The sequence below is a fragment of the Bos grunniens genome, chromosome 17 (assembly GCF_055505025.1).
Source record: "Bos grunniens cultivar Pamir isolate PY7600 chromosome 17, Bosgru_T2T1.0, whole genome shotgun sequence".
Taxonomy (NCBI): domain Eukaryota; kingdom Metazoa; phylum Chordata; class Mammalia; order Artiodactyla; family Bovidae; genus Bos; species Bos grunniens.
The window spans coordinates 34755281-34770136 of record NC_141181.1 but is presented as its reverse complement, the minus strand read 5'-3'; the positions used below and the strand labels follow the sequence as shown (position 1 = coordinate 34770136).

Sequence of the window (14856 nt, the reverse complement as noted above, 5' to 3'; positions counted from 1 at the left end):
AACACTGTGATCTGAATCATTTTGGTCAAAGTCAAGTTTCCTGAGGGTCATAATTTTCAGTAAGAGGAAGAATCCCAGAGTAATTTTCTAGATGGGTCTAAATAAAAGCACAACTCATTGGTTGCGTAATTGAACATGTTTGCTCTTACTTCTTGAGTTGTGCAGGTATATTAACTTTCATATCCAAGTCTGTCAGAACAGTTTTTTATTTTAATTGAATTATGTTTATGTTAATTTTCTCTGCAGTACTTTTTCCTCAGAAAGACCCTTGGATAGTTGTCTTTTTTTTTTTTTAACCCCCTTCAATTTCCACCATTGTCAACTCACTTGTGTTCCAGTTAAGTGGAAACAACCACAAACAGCCACACTTTGTGAAATAACCCATTTCTACCCTTGAGTCTACTCATTTACTCTTCTGATACATGACTTTTGGGGCCTGCAGAACTAAGGGATGAAACCTCTGGAGGTAATGTTGATGCATTTATAAGCAGTGTTTGCATAAGGTTCTGGTAGCCTCTTCTGTCCATGTTTGGTTTGGTCTTTTAAACTGCCTTACCTACCACTGTTCTTTTGTTTTTGTTTTGTTCATCATTTTAGTCCGTTTACAACCAGAAAAATGACTTGGGAGGGAAAGGAAAGTTTTATGGCAATCCTTATATTCTTAGCTAACTGACCTAATTGGCTTATCATTTAATTTTTGTTTATGAAAGTATAAAAACATAAAGCATGTGATAAATGCCGAGTTAAGGTACTGATACTTTTCCTTAAGTTTGTACATTCCAGAAATTTGTTATGTTTCTACATTAGGGGAAGTTGTGTGCTTAAGTTTTAAGGGGAAATTTTATGTCTTAATCTATATGTTTCTTATTAAATGGCATTTTGTGGATGTTGAAATAAACCCCTGGATTTAGGACCATGGTAAACAAACCTGAAATTATTAATTTTTCCCTTACTGTGAGTTTATATTACTTCTGATTGAAATGACAGTTTTTTTTAGGCTTCAGCTAGAAGGAATAAATAACATATAAAAATATACACAAATTGGAAGTATAGCAGAGAGATGAAAAACTCAGTGTCTTGAATGAGGCAATCCTGGATTTGAATCCCATCTCTGATATTTACTAGCTCTGTGACCTGGGTAGTTTTCTCATATATATAGTCATTGTAGTAATAGTAAAAGAAGAATAACTACCAGAGGTGTGGAAGCAACCAAAATGTCCTTCAGTAAGTGAGTGAATAAATAAACTAGCGCATCCACACAGTGGAATCTTTCCTATTCAGCACTGAAAAGAAATGCACTATCAAGCCATAAAAAGACCTGGAGGAACCGTAAGTGTATATCACTAAGGAGCCAATCCAAAAAGGTGACATACTACGTAATTCCAACTATATGACATTCTGGAAAAAGCAAAAAAGCTATGGAGATAGTAAAAAAAGATCATTGGTTGCCAGGGGTTAGAAGGGATGAATAAGTAGAGCACATAGGATTTTTAGGACAGTGAGACTACTCTGTCTGGTACTGTAATGGTAGATACATGTCATTACACATGGGTCCAAACCCACGGGTTGTACCGTGCCAAGAGTGAACCCTCATGTAAACTCTGAACTTTGGGTGATAATATTGAGTAGGTGCAGGTTCACTGATTGTAACAGATATACCCGTGGGTGAGGGATGTTGATTATAGGGGAGGCTATGTATATGTAGGGGCAAAGGGTATCTGTACTTTCCACTCAGTTTTACCATGAATCTAAAAACACCTCTAAATAATAAAGTATACTAAAAATAATAATAAGGATACAGCATGGGAGGAAATGAAGAAGGAGAGAAGAAATAAAAAGACTGCTCACTGAGCCTGCTCTCAAGGCCACCGCCTGTTTTACACCCTAGGCCTTCCCACTCTCTCTGGCTCTCCCTCGCCTCCAGCCTCAATCGTTTCCATGTGGATGGTTAAGGCAGCTTGTTTCCCCACAATAAATTCCTAGAAACAGTGCCATAAAGCAGACCACCACAAAACAGGTCACTGCTGAGAGAGTTCTGTTTCCTTAAACAGACAATATTATAATAGAGGATTGCATTCCTGACCAGAACTTGACATCAAATAAAAAATTGTGTTCTAAATTCTCTAAAAAAAGTGTAACTACCCACTCTACATTGATTGCAATCCTGGGTACCATGAGTGATCAGTCCATAAAAATACAACTCTGGAGATAATCCAGTTTTACAACCATTTGGGGGTAATATATTCATTTTTTTAAACCTTCCCTGAATCATTGTTCATCCTCGGGACACAATCTGTCCCAACCAGCTGCGTCTTGCAGCTACCCCTGTGGTACCCACAGTGCCACAGGGCACCGTGACCACACTGTAAAGGGTTGATGTGGCTGAGGAGCAGTTCCCCGAATAAGAAGGCCTCATCTGTTCAAGATTACTAAGGAGAAGTACTGGGAATATCCACCCAAAAAAAAAAAAAAGGAATACTGTTTCCTATATCAACGTAGTGAGACACCTACCGGGATGTTTTGTAAGTGTTTCTCCTTGAATGCAGAAAGAAAAAGTCAGTGTTTGTTGCATAATAGAACATTGAATGTATAAAAATTATTTTGCTTCACAAAAACTGTGAATGTACATGCTTTGCACTTTTATATTTCCTTTGTTTCTGGAAGTCTAGGTCAGATGCTCCATAAAGGTTTTATCACCATGTGATCTGCAAAGCATATGTTCCACCAGAAAACCCTTCCAGTACCCAGCTCTCTGGTTTCCATAGAGGTGATGATGGAAATTTATGTGTAATTCCTGACTACTGTTATGCTACAAAGGATGTTTATAAAATATTAACTTCTGATAAAGGGGATAATATTTTAAAACACCCTTGATCCCTGAATAATGTTGCATATTGATGGTTATATAGCATTTGGCTTCAAAGTTTCTTCCTACATAAACTTTGGTTTCTTATGTAAGTATCCCCCTAGAAACAGATAGAGGTGCTTGTCTTTTTTACAGGGTTAGAGTCTGCTGCATTGTCCAAGTAAATGCTTTTGCCCATTACTACTGTTTTTTTGTTCAACTACTGGCCCAAAAAAAAAAGCAGTTTTTATTACCTAGAATCCCCCAAATTTGAGTCAAGCCTAGTTTCATAAGAATGCTCTATCTGAATTGGGGTGGGGGTTGGGGCAGCACACTGAGTCTGCAGGTCAGATATGTCCCACAATCTGTTTTTGTAGGGCTCATAAGCTAAGAATAGTTTTATGTTTTGAAGTGATTGAAGAAAAATCAAAAGAAGAAAAATACATGTAATTTCAGTGTCCATAAAGTTGTGTTGGCACACAGCCACAACTCATTCATTTACATACTGCCTATGGCTGCTTGCGAACAACAAAAGCGATTTGAATAGTTACAGGAGGGACTGTGTTCTCCACAAAGCCTAAAATATTTGCTCTCTGGCCTTTTGCAGAATAAATTTGCCAGTCCCTAATCTGAATAATTTTTCACCATCTGTCACTCTACCTACACACGTATATTCTTAGTTATTCTTTCTCTCTCTCCCCTCCCTTTCCCTTTCTTCCTCTCTCTCCTTTCCTTCCGCTTCAAACATATATCATTTTGAATCTGGCAATTACAATTACAAAGAAATCAGATTGTGAGCCTATCATAAATGCTAAGCGGAAACACGTTTTAATTTCCTTTGACTTGTCAACTCTCTTCCCCTCTCTACTTTCCCTTTCCTCTACTGTCTGTATACAGAATTTCTAAGGCCATGCCAGTTTCCAAACACATTTTGTTTTTAAGGTGGGGGTTAGATCTTGATACATTTTTTAACTTCCATGGAAAGTTCCCTGCTAGTATGTGGTCCCATTTTTAACCTATTTGTAGACACCCCCGATTATCTAAAATCACTTTCACATGGGGCTGAGGTTAAGCTTTATTTCTCTTGGCATGTCCCTGCCATAGCAGACACTTCCTCTTTGCCTTGAAAGGACAAAACGATGTTCAGCTGTCTGGGCTCAGGCCCAGTATTTGATTTATACATTATTTAATTTCCTCCTGAAAATTGGAAGCAGGACTTTCAGGAATGGAAGTCAGTATTTTTCATTTGTTTAAGAACACTTTTAGGTCTAATATAATCATCGGTAGTAGATGTCAGCATGATTAGGGGGTGACTTAAGGTAAAGCAAATAAAACATGAATACAAAGGAAGATTATTTGACAATGGAAAAGATCTGAAGTTTTGGAATAATCATATGTTATGTGTTAGTAGGTGTTTTGTTTGCTAGTGTTGTGTGCTAGTGTGTGCTTACACTTGAGGGTATCTGTCTTTACCCACTGGCAGAAAAACCTCTAACCATTATGCTATAGCTGAAATTGGGGGATTAGAAGTTTGAGAAGAACTTAATGTAAATGTTCCTGTAATTTTACAGAGGATTTTTTATTTCTGTCCGAGCTGCTACTGCATTTATCTCCACAATTAAGTTCATACACATGCCAGGATATGAGTGCCAAAATGGTTTGAAATTCGTACTGCAGTGAACTCAGGAAATTAAAAATTAACTCTGGAAATACCATTTCTTGTTTTACATCCACTTTTGGATAGTATATTCCTTTTTAAACCTCCCTTAGATCGTTGTTACTCTTAGGTTACAGCCTGTCTCCATTTTACCACCGAAATTCTCAAAAGACTGGAACACTTACTGCCTCCAGTTCCTTGCTCCCAAGTCACTTTAGAAACCCTGGCAGCCTGGCCTCTCTCTCCCTCCACACTGCTGAGCTGACCTCACCAACAGTTTCCTCATCTCCAATCCAGGACCCAAGCTCCAAGCCCTCAGCTTCCCTGGCCTTTCTACCCCATCTGCCAGAAGTCATACCCTCTTCCTGAAATGCTCTTCTGGTTTTCATGTGAACTCTCGTAGGCTCCTCTGCTTCTTCCTTTTACAGACTCTCTCTTTGTATCACACTAAGCTGAAGTGTTCCCCAGGTTTTGTTCCTTCAATCACTTCTTTCTCTACGCTCTCAGCTGTTTCTTCTCATTCTTCCTCTATGCCCCAGACATTTGACGAGAACCCGAAGACTACAAGGAGCACAGTCTGAAACCACCCAAGTCTTGTGAAACTACTTTTGAGCCTCTGAATGCAGCCTACCCTGTGCTGCCTCTGTGCCTTGCTCGGGAGTGTTCCTTCACATGGAGTGCCTCGCTGCCAGCACCACCATCTTCACATCTCCCATTCATTTAAAGCTCATTACTAAGGGCCTTCTCTTGATTAGTGAGCTCCTGGTAGATGTTTTCTCCTCCTCATCGGAGCTACGGTGAGAGCCAGATAGCCTGATAATGATAAATAGTTTGAAGGTACCGGAGTCATGCAAATACGGATTTAAACCTGGATTCAGCACTTACCTGATTATATGATACTGAGCAAACATACCTAAATGCTTTAAATGTCAGTTTCTTCATTTTTAAATTGTTGGGGAGGGGGACTGCTGCCTCCCTCACTTGGACTGTCGGATACATTAGGCATGTGAAGATCTAGAACGTTTGGGAGTCAGTCAGTGGTGGTACTGGTGGCGGTGGTAGTAGTTGTAGTGATAACTATTACCATCGTCATCAGTATTGTTCTTCCATGCCAGTATTTTATATTTCTCATATATCACTCACTTCACTTTCTAAAAAGCATTTGTACAATTGTCTTATTCCCCCCTTCTGAATTCTAGGCTCCTACAGGTTGACTTTATATTCCCTCCCCAAGAGCATTGAGCATTGTTTTGTGCATTGGTTTTCCTAAGTGATTTGAGTTGACTAGAATAGCCCTTCTCTTTCCCTAAATAAATACTGGCTTCACAGTGTTCTTGGGATTCAGAGCTGCTGTGTTTGTGGCTATATCTTCATATTTCTGTCAAATACTAGCATGAAAAGTCTTTGCCTGTTGTTATCTTTTGTCACACTGAATCTTGAAACTAGCCTCTAAAATTATTGCATTTTAATTTCTCAGAGACTTAAGGACCTATACATTTAGAGCTAATCTGAAGTAATTCATATTTTTGGGAAAAAAAAAAAACTACTAAACTGCTTTGTATTTGATACATAAATGATATCAGTAGTAAAATACTTAAGATAAATTAATTAATGTTTATACTTAAAGTTTTTACATTAAATTGTTTCTTTTGATTTTATACTTTCTGATTTATAAAAGCAAAGCCACCTGCAGTTTTTTTGGCTTATATAACTAGCAGTTTTTCTTTTTTACAGAATGTTTTTCCTTATAAAACCCTTACTTTCCATCTCTGAACATATTCCTAGAAAGCAGATTTTCTGTTTCTCAGAAATGTCACTTCTTCACAAATCACACACTATCCTGGTTACAATATCCTGTAACTGCTTTGTTTGTTGTTCAGAGGACCAGGAATGTAGAGCAGGTTCTGCTGATGATTTTTGAAGGCGATAGCAGAAGAAGACTTGTTGCACCATTGCTCATCTGAACATCAGTAACACTGAGGTTACAGTGTCTGACACTAGTGAGTTTGACTCATAGACCAGGTAGGCGCTGAGGCCTTAAGAAAACAGCACAGATCACATGGAGGATTTTTTTAAAGTACCAGCACCCAAAAGTCGCTGAGATCCCCCCGATCAGGCTTTCATCAGTCAGAGAGCTTTTTTGGATTTGCAGTTTTGCAGAGCTCTGTATTGGGTGGTGTTCTCAGAGCTTCGAACCAGCTGTGCAGCACCTGAGTGTAGGATACCCCTGGGTGAGCCCTGGGTTAGGGTAGTGATGGGGTCAGGGACAGACTGAATTTACATTTCAAGTACTTTCAGGAATTATTTGCAAGCACTCAGGAATATAAAATGGTATCACAGCTGAGAGCTTTATTTAACATTCCATTTAGCTCTAATCTCTACTTAATCTCCACTGTTTTATTTGGTTACTAGGTATTTAGCACAGCCCCGTTTTGTGGAAGGCTGGCCAAAAGCACACTTCAAATTAATGGTAGTCAAAGCTTGCTCTACTGAATCTAGATTGGAGCATGAGCAAGAGGTTCATTGGTTCTAAGTTGTTTTATAGGGCTTTTTTGTTTTTGTTTTAACAATCTGCCTCAGCAGTATATACAGTATAAAGTTATAAATACAGCACTCATGCTAAGGAATAAATTCCACATTTGGTCAAAAATCAAATTGTTAGGATAAAAGTCCTAACTTTAGTTAACATTAAGTCAAATATCAGACGTGTCCTCATTCATTCAACATGTATTTATTGAGCACCTACTATTAAGTAAATTACCAGTCACTGATGCACAATAGCAAACATACTAAATGAAAGTCTATCAATTTGTGGGTCCATTTTTGTGAGGAGAAAGAGCACATCAACAAAATAAGTTAAAATGTAATATATTAGATGACAATAACAGAGGAGGAGCAAAATAAAGCAGAGAAGGAAAAAAGGCCTAGAGAGTAGGCCATAGGTTAAATACAGGTGGCCAGGGAGAGCTTACCAAAAAGGTGATACTGGATCAAAGCCTGAGGTAAGTGAATTGTACAGTTTGTTATCCAAAAGAAGAGCATTCCAGAAGGGGAACAACAAGAGCAAATGGTCTGAACAAGAGTAAGCCTTTCTTGTTTAAGAGCAGTCAGGAAGTCAGTATAGCTGGAGTGAAGAGAGTGGGGGGTGTTCCAGTGTCCAGCTGAAGAAAGTGGGAGGGGTGATTGATAGCAAATGATAGATCAAGTTAATTGAGGACTGAGGACTGACCATTGGATTATTGACAGAGCAGTTCAGTGGAAGGTCAAAAGTCTCATTTGGATGAGTTTAAGGGAGAATAGAAGAAGAGGAAGTGAAGGAGAGGAAATGGAGAAAGGCAAATAAAGACAGCTATTCCCAGGAGTTTCACTGGTGGTGGATTAAAGCAGATGTGGAGGACTTCCTGGTGGTCCAGTGACTAAGACTGTGCGATCCCAATGCGGGTGGCAGGGGCGGGGGAGGCGTGGTTCGATCCCTGGTCCAGGAACTAGATCCCACATGCCGCAACTAAGACCCAGCACAGCAAGCTAAATACATACATGACACATACTTCATAAAAAAAATTAAGCAAATGGGAGGTGATTATGCTTTTAAAATGAATAATTATAACATATTGTTATGCTGATGGGGGAAATTGATTATGCATGGGGAAGCAATTACAGCAGCATATCTTGACTTAGGAAAAAGCGAATGGAATCCAGTGATTAAATAGGAGGTCTACTCTTAGGAACCCAGGTAGCACAACTGTTGAAACAGAAAGGCCAGTTAAGCATGCGAGTACAAGTAAAGGGAATACTGTAGACTTGATGATGGTAGCATACTGAAAGTTCTTCTCTACCATGTAAGCAAACTTTCTTCCCAGTATTTGAATAAGATCTATAATATTCCTGTCACATGGTCATGAGTTTGAGCAAGCTCCAGGAGTTGGTGATGGACAGGGAAGCCTGGCATGCTGCAGTTCACAGGGTCGCAAAGAGTCGGACACAACTGAGCGACTGAACTGAACTGATAATTGTTTACTCACTATCTTTAGAGCTATCTACATCTGGGCAGCTTGTGAATTATTCATGTGTTTCTTTTATTGGGCAGAAACCTCTCTCCTGCAGCCTTGGTCCTAGATCTGCTTTCTAGAGCCTCACAAGATCAACAGTTCTAACCCTTTCGGTAAGCACCTTCTAGGTACTGAGGAGTTGAAATGACTTCTCACTGCAGCCCTCATTCCTTCTGGTATCACGGTTGTCCCATTAGGGTTTCTACTGGGCTGTGGTTTGGGCCCCTGTCACATCTGATCACTTTCTCTACTAAGAGGAGCCATGTCATTTGGGATCTTTTTTCTCCTAGGCTTGTTTTTTCCCCCAAATATTCAGTGGTTCTAACAAATATTCACACTTGATTAGCATACCAACAAAGATCTTGTCTAATGTGTTTATCCATAGACTGCATCCAAGGACAAAGCATGGGTATTCAAGAATCCCCTCCAACCTGACTTTACCCATTGGTTAGCCCTTTCTGGGTAGAATTGGCACGTGATGCCAAGTAAATCAACATCTGATTCAGGAGAGGTGGTCAGATTAAGTGGTATCAGGCCAAGAAAAAGGGCTATATTATTAGTGGATTCAAGCCTGGTTGTCAAGATGAAGGGCATATCCTTGAAAATGAGTTAGTGAAGCAAGCAGTTCTCCGATCAAGGTGACACATCTGATGGGGGACACTTTGGGTTGTAGGGGCTTGGAAGGATGCCTTATAGCTGAAGATAAACATTTCAAAGGCATTGGCATAGAAATGATGTTTGAAGACACAGAGTAGATTCATTATTTGAGAGGGGATAAGTAAAGGCTAGCAACTAGGGGCCTAGAATAATATATCTCTACTAGGAATGTCTATGGCATATTAAGCATATGATCTTCCAAGAATTCAGAGCTAGTCCCAGGACATTACCGTGTACATGAAAAATTGATTTGGAGTACCACCCTGGTCTGAATCACAAAAATAAATGAGAATCCTGATTTTCCTATTATCACTTCCTAAGCCCATGATTGCCCCACTGCCAGCCCCATGAGCTCTGCTGCTGCCTCTGCCACCACCACATTAGTGTAGCAGCAGTGTTGATCGCCAGAAGGCAGAGACTGCAAGTGAGACAGTTCCCTCACCAGGCTTCAGACAAAAGCCAGATCAGTTCTGTAGCATGAAGCCACTTAGAGATGTGAAGAACGCGAGCCATAACTAGAGCTGGCTGAGGCTGAAGGCCTTTAAAAGGCGAAGCAAGGTGAAAAATGGGAAGAACAGAGGCAAATACAGGAGCCAGAAAGTATGACTTCAAGACTCACTGTTTCTAAAATTTTGAACAAGTAGTGGTTAAGAAAGCAATATTCTTTAATCATACTCATGCTTCAGTGAATAGGAGCTTCTTACCAGGTGGATGACTCTTCTTTACTTTTCCCATTTGATTGTTTGTAGACTACGATTGACATATAAATAAGGGAGGAAAGGACTGGCAACAACTCAAATGTCCATTACCTGGGGCCTGGTTGAGTAAAATATGCAGCTATAAAAGAAAAGAGAAATGGCTCTCAGTATAGCTGTGAAGTGATTTCTTGGACAAGTTGATGAATGGAAAAGTTAAGGGAGAGAAAGGATTGAATTGAAGAGTATACTAACATTTATCTAAGATGATGTCAAGAAAGGGATGGGAAAGCTTCCCTTTTATAAATATATCCCAATCAATAAATGAAGAAGGAATACCAGAAAGGTGATAGTACTGTTTTGCAGCCCTAGTGAAGTAAAGGACTTAGGCAATCATGAGTGACTAAACCATAAAAAGAGAAACAGCCAGGCATTATATGAATCTAATATCTTTGAAGTATTTGTCCCCAAAAATCAAACCTGAATGTTTTCAAGCTTCTAGATCTTATTATGAGTTTATAGGAAATAAGGAGACAGAGGAACATTCTAAATCACACCACAGGAATGCTCAGGAAAGTAAAGAATGTGGGAAACTATATCAGACATATGATCCAGTTTCTCCAACATGAATTGTAAGGAAAAAGAGGGAGAGAAATGAGATATATTAAAAAAAAAAAAAAAAGAAATGAGATGTATTAATGAAATGCAATGCATAGGTCTTCTTTTGATTCCAGTTCAAACAAATTAGCTGGAATACATTTATGAATAATGGGCAGAATTTTAACACTGACTAAATATTGATTTATTAAGGAATTATTGCTACTTGTAATGTGGAATAATGATGTCATTACACTTTTTAAAAAATCTTTTAGAGATATATGCTGAAATATTTATGGACTAAATATTATGATTCTGAGACTTGCTTCAAAAAATTTAGTGCAGTGTTGGGAGTAAGGATTAAAGTTTAGATAAAATAGGGTTGGCTGTGAGTTTATCATTGGTAAACGTGGGTAACAGGTGAATGAGAGTTCATTATATATTATTCTCAGGGCTTTCCAGGTGTTGCTAGTGGTAAAGAACCGCCTGCCAATGCAGGAGACGCAGGTTCCGTCTCTGGGTTGGGAAGATCCCCTGCAGAAGGAAATGGCAACCCACTCCAGTATTCTTGCCTGGAAATCCCATGGACAGTGAAGCCTGGTCAGCCATAGGGTTGCAAAGAGTCAGATGTGACTGAAGCGACTTAGCACTTACACACACACACACAATCTACTATTGTATATGTTTGAGTTTTCCCTAGTTTAAAAAAAAAAGCAAAAATATATTATTCTCTCTTTAAATACTCACTAAGGACTCAATTTCATCTATCTTCCCCTTTCTCCACTATTCTCAAGAGAAAGAGCTGGTCAAGTTTACAAAGTGGGATTGAGCTGGTGTGAAAGACACTTAAAATCATTTTCAGACACTTAGAATAGGTACAAGTTTTTCAAACTTGGAATACTGTCCATTTCATTCTTCCCCTCCTTAAGTCTTGTCAACACACATTTCTAGTTTAACTGAATTTAGGAACTGTCTTCAAATAAAATTTCCATAAACTTCCAAACTGAACAGCTCCAGACTCAAGTTTTGTCATCTATTAGCTATATGACCTCTTCCACCATAAAGGAAGTGGAACTTTTGTTTGCTTTCTTTTCTGATTTTCATTGAGACTTCTCTTGTTCCTTAGAAAGAGAATGGATTTAACACAAAGATAACATCTATTTTTGACCATGACCCAGTTAGAATCATCACTCAAAAGAATAGCTTTAATTTTTACTGTAGATTCTATAATCATTGCCAAAGAAGTTGGTCCTTGAGGTTTTTCAACTTCATCATATTTTGTATAAATACTGCACACTGATTGCTCCACTGGAGCTCCATCAGTATCATATTTTGGATGATCCAAAAATCTGTTGTACAGCCCAGATTGTTACCTGGACCCCTAGTGAGCAGCATGATCTAAGCAAACAGCAGCTAGAAGCAACTGACTGCACCGAGGCACACTGAGCACTGGTTTTGAAAGCATGGCTGGCAGGCGGGCCAGTCCACTGATGGGCGCAAGGTCAGTTTGGCAGCTTTTCAACAGAATGTTTTGAGGTAATGTGTTGCTAGACAGCATTTGAAGCAATGTATAAGCAACACAAGTTTGCATATAAATAAGGGCAGAGGACACTTTAACATTCTCTTTCACCCTTCAACCAACCAACATAGGCTTGCCTCCAGTCACTTATACTTACAGGATCCCAAGGATTTTCACTCCCCACAAAAAACTACAGAGTTGTCACGTTATCACAACATGAGAACACACACACGGTTGATAATGGTGCAGAGGAAATGATCTACCTCACTTTGACCCCATCATAATACCCACAGTGACTGGGCTAAGCCCTTCAGAGACTTGCCATAGGAGTTTTGGTTAGTGGAATGAGAAAATGACTTTCTTGTGGCTAAATCTGTAAGATATAAAACATAGACACTGCGTGTTGTTGTGTTTTCAACCATGTTTAAAAAACCACTCTGTAGTGAGTGAGGAGATCAAAAATATGAGAGAATGAGTGCCTGGTCCCAGTTGGACTGCTGAGGCCCAGCTACACTACTGTCCTCGGGTTCCATTAGACCCAATAATAGCATTATAATAAATTTCCCCTTTGATGCAAATTGAGTTTCTATGCCTAGCAGTCAAGGACTAATCTACACCAGATGTCACAAATGATTGTTCATATTTGGAAACAGAGAGAAGCTGAGGCAGAATTTTATCTGCCTTACTGAGAGGTATTCATATATGGAGTGTGAACAGTATTCATGAGTCCCCTTTGATTAAGGTTAGCTTGGTTGTATTTGTTATGGCAATTAAAAAATACATATCTTAAAGTCTTTTCAGGACTTGGGTTTCTTCTTAAAGAAAATAAAAGTGTTCATTAAAAGGTTGATACAAAAAGTAATTTTGAGGTTAACCCAAAATTTAGCATAATCTTCCATGGGAACATTTGTGTATGTATGTGTGGGTTTTAAATTCCACAGATAGCACTAAAATGAGAAATAGGCAAAAAGGTGTTTTAAAATACTTTGTTTCAGCATGTAAAATCTCGTTTTATTACAGAATTCTTTTGCTAAAGGCACAGCTCTGCTGGGTTGATGCCAGAGTGATGGGATCTTAACAGCCTAGTTAATTTTAAAAGATTTACAAATGCTGGGCTTCGAACTACTGATAGTAAAATATACTTCACACTTTAATATAGTGCTTAAACTCATGCCACATCTTGTGGACTTAATATTGCATCTGCACATGAGTGTGTGTATGTGTGTGTGTATGTGTTTGAATGTAGATATGTTTATCTCAAAGAGAAGAGTTGGTGGGGGAAAGCAGGACAGACCTGTAAAATAACTCAGAATTTCTCGTGACTCTCACATTCTTCAGTGTAATTATAAAGTATGTACAGAAGATATATGAACACACTGTATCAAGTATGGTATGGGTTTATTTACAGTTAGATGCCAGCATACTGGGCTTCCCTGATGGCTCAGATGGTAAAGAATCCACCTGCAATGCAGGAGATCCAGGTTCAATCCCTGGGTCAGGAAGATCCCCTGGAGAAAGGAATGGCTACCCACTCCAGTATTCTTGCCTGGAGAATTCCATGGACAGAGGAGCCTGGTGAGCTATAGTCCATGGAATCACAAAGAGTCAGACACAACTGAACAGTTAAGAATGCACACACACCAGCATAATAAAACAGAGGTTCTTGTTATCAAGGTAGCCTATCTAAAGTTTCATGATTAGATCTCCAAATAAAAAAATACAGCCCTTAACAGGAAATTCTTGGCACTTGCTCCAATTTTCTCCTCTTTACAACATTATAGAGTCCTTTTATGTGTATATTTTATCATGTATAATAGAGAATACATTGACTAAGATTGCAAAATAGAGTCCAATGTATGGTATTCCCTTGTGTCCAGCTGACTCATCTCCATGGGAAAAAAAAAATTTCTGCTGTCTTTCCAATGATAGATTTTTTTTATGGTTAGAAAAAGCTGATGGTTAGTTTAAAATGATGAGGTAAAATATATGAATACAGTCATGAGGTTTCTAAATATACATAGTCAAATTCACTCAATTTTACATCTTTAGATTTTAAAAATTATAGACAAATAATCTATGCTTTAAAATTTCACCATTAGCTCCTTAAGTATAACAACTGTGTTTCTGATAACAAACCAATCCCACCAAGTGATAATTTAATACATTAAAGTTTAGAAAATGTTAGATGTTATTTTTTCATTATCAATAGGTAGTTTGATCTGTTCTCCTTTTTCATAACCTTTTCCATATCTGTGGATTGCTTTTATGGCCTTTCTCATAGTTTTTAGTTTTTCCTTTACAAATGGGCATTTTTCAGTCTCTGGCTCTTTTCATTATTGAACTTGTCACAAACCTTATTCTTTCATTAGACTTATTGTAAAAGAGTTTGGGTAACAGTAGTTAAGAAAGAATGTTTAAGTTTCATACACCATTAAGTAATGGACTTAATGATCAGAAGAGAAAAAAAAGAATGTTTTGGTTCATAAACTGAATCATCTTTATTCTTCACTTTCTTCTGGATTAAGGGTAACTATAATGAAAATGATTAGCCAATGTGGCTCTTACAAGTATTTGTAATTTCTCTTTAAGTTATGCCAAATATATAATTTTTTAATTGTTAAAAGACAAGCACTGTATCTTACTACTGCCTTTTAAATCGGTAAAATCAGGGATCTTTTTTTTTCTTTTCCTTTTTAATGGACATTCAAGAAATAGTTCAAAGTGCATCTCACTCCTGGCAAGACAGTAGGCCATATAATTTTTCAGATAAGGAAACAAGTCCTTCAATTTCTAAATACCCCAGTGTGTGATGTTATTACCAAACATCAAAACCTACA

At 38.3% G+C, this 14856-nt stretch overlaps 1 protein-coding gene across 15 annotated transcripts in view; it reads left to right on the top strand.

Moving 5' to 3' along the window:
- Window positions 1–14856, top strand: part of AFG2A (AAA ATPase AFG2A) — a 382680-nt gene that overhangs the window by 294233 nt on the left and 73591 nt on the right. For 4 of the 15 annotated variants that reach the window (XM_086346837.1, XM_086346850.1, XM_086346849.1 and 1 more), the window contains exon 16: window positions 8590–8664. The exons of the other annotated variants lie outside the window; for them this stretch is intronic. In XM_086346837.1, the coding sequence (XP_086202963.1) occupies window positions 8590–8631 (42 nt within the window). In that variant the 3' untranslated portion in view covers window positions 8632–8664. The remainder of the gene's footprint in view (window positions 1–8589; window positions 8665–14856) is intronic. 15 annotated transcript variants of the gene reach the window in all.